General features: G+C 27.9%; 2 protein-coding genes and 1 long non-coding RNA gene across 3 annotated transcripts; 2 read left to right on the forward strand and 1 right to left on the reverse strand.

The window, feature by feature from the left end:
* Positions 1–2,803: 2,803 nt before the first annotated feature.
* On the reverse strand, positions 2,804–3,377 carry LOC113373059. The gene is made up of 3 exons (XR_003366842.1): positions 3,238–3,377; positions 3,083–3,160; positions 2,804–2,845 (listed from the first exon to the last, which is right to left on the reverse strand). It is a non-coding gene; the product is annotated as an uncharacterized LOC113373059 (long non-coding RNA).
* Positions 3,378–3,647: 270 nt separating this feature from the next.
* On the forward strand, positions 3,648–4,155 carry LOC113373792. Its single transcript, XM_026614066.1, has 2 exons — positions 3,648–3,732; positions 3,881–4,155. Exons 1-2 carry the CDS (start codon positions 3,648–3,650, stop codon positions 4,153–4,155), a joined length of 360 nt encoding a protein of 119 aa, XP_026469851.1.
* Positions 4,156–4,245: 90 nt separating this feature from the next.
* LOC113373058 (GRIP and coiled-coil domain-containing protein 1-like) lies at positions 4,246–6,437 on the forward strand. The gene is made up of 4 exons (XM_026613392.1): positions 4,246–4,613; positions 4,877–5,691; positions 5,806–6,007; positions 6,179–6,437. The coding sequence occupies exons 1-4, from the start codon at positions 4,309–4,311 to the stop codon at positions 6,384–6,386; spliced, it is 1,530 nt and encodes a 509-aa protein (XP_026469177.1). The 5' UTR covers positions 4,246–4,308; the 3' UTR covers positions 6,387–6,437.
* The last annotated feature ends 1,523 nt before the right edge of the window (positions 6,438–7,960 follow it).

Genomic DNA, 7,960 nt, shown 5'->3' on the forward strand with positions numbered 1-7,960 from the left:
TAATATATGAATTACTTTCAATGACTTTGACACATACGAGAAATACAAACTTTAGTGATTTAGAACATGTATAAAGGCACTTGTATAAATAAATAAAAAAAATGAATCAACATGTTTTCCCCACAACAAATTAAATAAAAACATAGTTTTTTACACATATGTCTGCCAAATTAATTTAAAATCTTTTATTTTCATAATAGATAAATAAACAAAGAATATATTGTATTTTATGCATTAAAAATTAATAAAGTATATCTCATTAAAAAAAATTATATTGACTCAAATATAATAGTATAAAACAATATTTTCAGCAGATATATGTATACAACTATATTAATAATGCACAAGCCAGAAAATATTCCACTAAAAATATATACAGGCTGCCTTATAAATGATATCGGATAACAAAGGGACAAGTTCTCAAGCACCTTCGAATTAATTTCATTTAATATGAAAAAACAAGCATTAAATACATATTTAATAAGAAGTATTATTATTACAAGCATAAAAGTAGCATATAATACAAAGTCGGTCAATAATTGTAAACTCTGTTCAGAAAATAAATTATAAGTAATATCTTTTTATTTATTTCTATTCAAATCATAGTTTTATTGGAGATGACAAACAATAATGTTTCGAAATAAAGATTTTCAAAATTATTTGACTGCTTTAAATTCAAAACTCAGATAAACTTAATGCATTTATATATATATATATATATATATATATATATATATATATATACATAAGTTAAATATTGAATATTTAAAACTTTATAGGCACAACAGATATGGTATGATAAATGCCTGTATATAATTCCAGAAATATGTCCTTTGACTCGCTTTGTACAAAACATGCTTTTGCACTTACATTGTTCGATATCCACCATAGCAGCTCCACAATACAAATCCAATACACTAACCACCTCTAGAGCATCTGCCAGATCTCAAGTACTCGACACAAAATCACTACTTTAGAACCACTACTTTAGAACTTTACACAATACACGACACACGACTTATATTAGAGACTTTCGTGAATTTAGAATTCGATAATAACAGATATGTGTTGGAAGTACTCAAATATAACTTACAAAAGCACATATATTAAATTATACTATTTGATAATTGCATTATATAATTAAAGGATACATTGGCGCTGTAAATGAATTAATAATCTACAAAGCACATATATAAATTATACTATTGATAATTAAAGGATACAATGGCGCTGTAAATGAATTGTTTAATTATAAAATTGATTCAAAATGGAGACCCTGAAAGAGATACTTATCAAAGGCACCTCCACACATATCTATTTTTTCGGCTTTTAATTAACGTTTCACGATAAATTTATTATATCAAAATGATCTACTAAATTAATTACACGTTTTGATGCATAAATTAATTAAAACTAATCAAGGATTTAATTAAAAAAAAAAACGTTAATTACCCCTAGCACATGTTAATTCACGAAAATCTATTTGACAACTGACGCAATTGAAGTTAACAACGTGTCAAAATATTTGTCGTCATTATTATAATTTAGAGCGCGAAATTCAAACTTTAAATTTAAACTTTATAAAATTCACTTATATTCGCCAAAAGCAAATGGATTTGTTTGAATCCAAAGACTATTCAAATCACATATCCAAAGACTATATATACACTTTGCTTTTTACCGTATATATTCAAATCTTATTTTGGGAAAAAAAAATCGGGAAAAAAAAATTGAAAAAAAAAATTTTGAGGAAAAAATTGTTAGAAAAAAATTTCAGTTAAACTTGACTACAACATATATCAACAAACAACATACTGAAGTTTCAAAACCCTAGCACAAACAACAAAATATGCCAGGCCCACAAAACCAAATTTTCATGATTGCAATTCACCTTAAATCTACCATATTAATCTTTTATAATCTTACCTTTTCGCCAGCCCAATAATATCCAGCAATTTCACTTCTTCCTTGGCGTATTTGTCTTTGAAGTCTTGAATGAGAAGAATTGAAATTGTAATATATTATATAAAATTTCAAAATATTAAATCCTCGTCGGTGAACAAATTAATGAGTATAATAATGTTATAATATAAAGAAAATATATTAATGTTTATAATACCTGTACCTATACGGTGTGTTTTTTTCAGTCATTTTCCATGTTTAATATTTTTGTAATTTAGGTTACAGCATAATTTAATTTAGCCGTAAAATGGCTAATAATTAAATTAAAACAACAAATTAAATTAAATACAATATATTTATTCATTATTCCATGAACATCTAAGCTCTTAACTATTCAATATATCACAGTAGGCATCTTCTCTGGTGATAAGACGGACGGACAGCATAATCAGTAGTAGTTCATTGTTCACTCATGAGCAACTTGAGAGTAGAAGACCACTTGGCTTCAAGTTGTCGTTTACCTTAAAAACAAAGGCAATAAATTAATACAAGTCTCATAAAATATACTTTATATGAATTACCTGATAAATCATTCAGTGCCGTCTTCCCAGCAACCTCAGTAAGACCTTCATAGTAAAACTCAACAAGTGGTATTTATAAATAATAACTGATAAAGTAAGTGAGGTTAGTCACGTTATTGAGTTTATTAGAGTTGTTAATCATGCATAATTATAGGCAGTTATTAAAAAAACCACTTGCAAGTCATTCACATGTTAGAGCTTCAGGGTGGTAATAGTTGGATTGAGAAGATCTGCAAAAAGAAAGAAACATTTTAGGAATGTTTGCATTTATACTGGTATAGATAAACACATACCTGCTAAAATGTTTCTGGAAAGATTCCGGTGAAGGAGTCAGTGTGCAGAGCAGCAGTGGTCGAAAGGATCTGGAAAAAAATAAACATAATATTGTTCACATTTATACTGATTATGGATAAAAAGATACTTCATAAAATATTTTCAGGGGGATTCCTGGTGAATGAGTCCTGGAATAAAATAAACATGTTTTAAACATATGGATTAACATATACATCATAAAATATGAACGGATTGCTGGTGTAGAAGTTACAGGGCCTAAAGAGGTCTCACACTTAACATTTAAATTATTATATGCATAGACAAACTTTTTAAAATATGAAGAAATGTCTGGTAAAGGTATGAAGATTCTTCAATTCCTGAATTGGATGTTAAACGACCGGCATCTGGAATAAACAAAAACATATTAATGAATACATTAATGTTATATTTAGAAATTTTTATAAAACAGTTGATGTATTACCAAAAGATAGAAGGAGACTCCTCATGAAGGAGTCTGTGTGGAGTTACATACAAATTACAATTGAGATTTTAGTATAATTGCCAAGTTATGTTTTAACGATATTATAAATAATAGTAATAATAAATTAATATGACTTTATGTAATAATTTAGATTTAATGTATTAAATTAGATTTTTGTAATTGCCTTTTTCCAACAGCTGTTAACCTAAACATCTGACGTATCAAAATTGACACTTAACTGACAGCACGACAATTATTGTTAAATGAATCATTCTTGAAAAGTTATGTTTTAACCATATTATAAATAATAATAGTAATAAATTAATATGACTTTCTCTATTAATTTATATGATAAAAAATCGTTAGGCAAAAATCACTTGTTTTTATTATTAACGTGGTATTTGTGCAATATGGATAAACAGAGCATAGTTGAATTACAAACATTAGTTTCTAAACAGAAGGAACAGTTGACTAGATATGAAAATCGACTAAGGGGTAAATCATATATATATATATATGGATATATATATATATATATATATATATACATTTTTATCTATGTATACTTTCAAAAGAAATCATACCGTATTCATAATATATTGTCTGTTAATATTAATGATTTGCATTAATTACGAAATTTCAGATCTTCTAACAGCATACAAAGGTCTTTTCAAAGAAAAGGAGGCTTTAGAAATAACATTAGCAACATTTAGTAAGAATGTCAATGAGACAAAATCAAGTGATGTTTTAAAAAAGACTGATAATACCAAAGCAACTGAGGGTGAAGAGCATTCCGTATGCAATAATAAAATTAAACAGCTTGAAATTCAATTAGCCACAGGTTTGAATTCGTTAGCTACTCTATCTGCTGAAAAATCCCGCATGGAAGCTTCATTTCAAGCTGATAAAAACAATTAAGACTTGAAAGCGATACAAAAGATAACTTATAAGGGATCTTAAGGAATCATTAAAAAAGGTTGCTCTAAAACTAACACTGAATTAGAAACTTTAAAATCCAAGCTTATAATTGAAAGACATGACAGGGAAAAAGAGCAAAATGATCATGGAGTCATGATAAGGGAATTACAAAAACTTTTAAATGATGAGCGACATCTCAAAGAACAATTGGATATGCAAATAACAGATTTGAAAGCTAAGTTATATGCTAAAGTTAATGAAGCAGATCAAAAGTTTATAGATGTACAGAATGATGTGTGCAAAAATAAAGTCATCAGTAAGAACGTTGACAACGAATCTTTAGAAACAAATATTATGCTAGCAGAACTGCAAAATGAAATCAGCATGATGAAAAAGAAACATGTTGAGGCTTTAGAGCAAGAAAAGGAAAGAGCTAGGACAGCAGAGGAAAAATCGAGGTGAGAGCTAATAAATATTTTTGTAAAACTTACTGATTTCATAGTTTATCAAGGATATAGTTTGCTGACATTTTATCATTTATCAATTATCAATTATTTGAAATTAAATTTATAAATGCAATGTCTAAAATAGGTTTCTGAATTTTGTCAAGAATTGTGATACAATGCCTAAAATTGTCAGTTATATATATATATATATATATATATATATATATATATATATATATATTCTGATTTAATGACAAAACATTTTCACAATTTAGATCATTAGCTGCATTGCATGAAGATCGAGTTGCCAATCTGGAAGCCCGATTGGCAGAACTTTCAGATACGGTTGGAGCATATGATCGTCTTAGGCAAAATGATTTATCAAATATACAAAAATTGAAAGATGAAATCGAAAATCTCTGCAAATCACAAAATACTAATTGCAAAGACCAAGTTGATTTTAATGATTCTGAGGATTTCACATCTTCTGGAGTCCACACAATCCTAGCCAAAATTTTAAAATTGAAAAAAATTCTGCTGATTGAAAATGATCGCCTTGAGAAACCCATAGACTTGAGTAATGTTTTTTCCCATGCGATTGATCACTCAAAATGTAAGGATGAATATAACAAACTAATGCAAGAGTATTACGAATATAAGACTAAAACTCAAAGTGCAAGATCAGCAAATGTGTCACTCGAAGTTTCAGAATTAAAATCACATATTAAATCATTGCAAGATGAAATCATTATTTTAAATGGGCAAATAGACAAAAATGAAGTCATCTACAAGGCTTCGTTAGAAGAAAAAACTCAGAATTTAATTGCTCAGAAAAATCACTATAAACAATTGATTTATGATATTGAAAATGATTTCAAAGAACATGTGAGTCAACTAGAGAAGCAGTTACAAAAACAAAGAGATAGATCAATAGGACTTCTTGAAGAAAAAGAACATGAAATTAAAACTCTGAAAGAATCTTTTGAAATTTTCTTACCAGGAAATTCTAAATTATATTTAGATAAATGCAAACCAAAGACTGAACAAGTTGACAGCCATAATTTACACCAGCTAAATAATGTTCTACAAGGTTTGAATGAGTACATTTTATCTCATTTGTAACAAAATTTGTTAATAGTATCATCCATTTTTTATTTAATAGCAAAATTTCTTAATTTTTTATTTAATTTTCTTAATTTTTTAGGTGGCCCATCTATCACATCTGGTGAATCTCCGCATATGTTGCACTATGCACATGAGCTTGCTCGGAAAGATGTTGATATTACAGTGCTGAGAAGAACGTTACGGGAGTTAGATGACAAATATAGAGATGTAATTCGAGAAAAAACATTAGCAGAAGATAGTTGGACTGAAAGAGAAAGAAAGCTTCTAGATAATATAAGCAGGTATACTTTTCATTATTTCATGAAAGTTTTTTTCAAGAAATGTTTTCAAAGATATGCCTTCGTCTTCGATATGATCTTAACCAATTTGGAATATGATTAAATATGAATTTAAAAGAATCAAGACCAAGTGTTTAGGTATTCATTTGTTGATTATTTTTTTATATATCATAGACTAGAGCGCAGCATATCGCGTGAGGGTGCTAATTTGGAATATCTGAAGAATGTCGTATTGAGTTACATTCTTTCTACAGATACATTTGGAAGAAGTCATATGCTAAATGCTATTGCTGCAGTTTTACAGTTTAGTCCAGAAGAGATGGAAAAAATCAACAAACATAATACAGTGAAATTGTATAGTAATACCACTACATCAACCTGATTTTTCTATTTTAATACTATATGATAAAATGTAATAATCACCTCGTGATGATTCCTGGACTTGTTCATATTTCTTTTTGCTTCAAATAGGAAATTTAAATAAAAACAAATGTTTCTTAAAAATAGGTATTTATTTTCGACGTTCTGTAACTATAAATCTCCAGGTTTCTTGTGATTTAAGTCAAAAATCTAAAAAGCTGTTAAAACTTAAGCATCAGCATCAGGAACACAAATAAATTGAATAAATGAAGCCAGGAGTGAATATCTAAAGGTAACCCTTGATTGGAGTGAATTTTTGCAAGCACGAAATTAAAAAATGTGTGAGAACTTATGACCTGTCAGGTATTCTGAGAAATTATTGAACTGTAAAAGCCATATCTAACAATGACTATGCCCAGCCTTATGTCAGCCTAGAATGCTACATTAATAATAATTCAAATCATCAGAAAGAGAATTTCATCATAAATGAAGATTCATGGTAATCCCAACATAGAAGTCTCCAGGAAATATACCCCAGAATTAATTTGGTATCGAATCCTGCAGAGTGCTTTTTATGCACTATATAGATGATAAACTTATATCCATTTGTATTTGTATATTTAACAAGTTGTACTACAATGGAATAAATTATTATCTAAATGGTTAGTAATTTTGCCTAGATATTTATCATGATGCAGATTGCATTTCATCATATTGTTCAAATGATATCTAATACACCTAAGTCTGTTTTTACACGGAGATTGGTTCCAGAAGAATCCGTGTAAAAAAAAAACGTGTAAAAAAAGACATTGATCTTATACAAAAATGGGTGATTTGTTCCTAATCTCTAAAACCTATTAAAATTAGTGAAAAACAAGAATTTTTAAGAACAAGAATTAAATTAGTGCTATTCACATTTGCTTTGACCAGTAAAAATTGTTTGTACGCGCTAAAGGGGAATTCACTTAAATCTTTAAGCTAGTGTTTGCAAACTATCGATACTATCGATGGTTTCAGACTTTTTTCTTTCATAAATACTTTTTTGTGATATGAACATACTTCGCAAAAATTTAATTTGACAAAAAAAAATTTAGGTACATAAAATTTCAAATCGTGCTAAATGGAATAAATTCGTGTAAAAAATTAAAAAATATTCAATTTTCAAACCGTGTTATATCAAAACCGTGTACAAAAAGACCGTGTAAAAACAGACTTAGGTGTACTTATGATAATAAAATATATTTAGTTTCACTCTAAAATTTCAGAATTAATATAATTAACATAATGATAATATAATTTATCAGAATGTTTTATCACTAAGTTTGCTTCTGTTGAAAATTACTTACTTTTCTTACTTGTTTTCTTTCCATATTCATAATCACATCCTCTGCATAACTCTGGATGGAGTGATTCTTTCTTTATTCTTTAGATTCAAGAACATAAATCCAAAGGACACCCTTGCACTGGTATATTACTGGGATTACATGCTCCTTATATTACAGAGGATTTCCATTGTAAAAATATCGGCTGCAAGAATATATATTTGTAATAATCAAATTAAAATATTGCTTACATTAAATTTTTACAATATTTTAA

Source organism: Ctenocephalides felis, unplaced genomic scaffold (assembly GCF_003426905.1).
Source record: "Ctenocephalides felis isolate EL2017-DRISC unplaced genomic scaffold, ASM342690v1 CF-g0.4_SCAFFOLD_01604, whole genome shotgun sequence".
NCBI classification, from domain to species: Eukaryota; Metazoa; Arthropoda; class Insecta; order Siphonaptera; family Pulicidae; genus Ctenocephalides; species Ctenocephalides felis.

Coding starts and splice junctions, on each gene's coding strand:
- LOC113373792 (XM_026614066.1), top strand. CDS start 3,648: ATGGATAAACAGAGCATAGTTGAATTACAAACATTAGTTTCTAAACAG. Junction 3,733..3,880: donor ATATGAAAATCGACTAAGGG/GTAAATCATATA, acceptor ACGAAATTTCAG/ATCTTCTAACAGCATACAAA.
- LOC113373058 (XM_026613392.1), top strand. CDS start 4,309: ATGATAAGGGAATTACAAAAACTTTTAAATGATGAGCGACATCTCAAA. Junction 4,614..4,876: donor ACAGCAGAGGAAAAATCGAG/GTGAGAGCTAAT, acceptor TTCACAATTTAG/ATCATTAGCTGCATTGCATG. Junction 6,008..6,178: donor CTTCTAGATAATATAAGCAG/GTATACTTTTCA, acceptor TATATATCATAG/ACTAGAGCGCAGCATATCGC.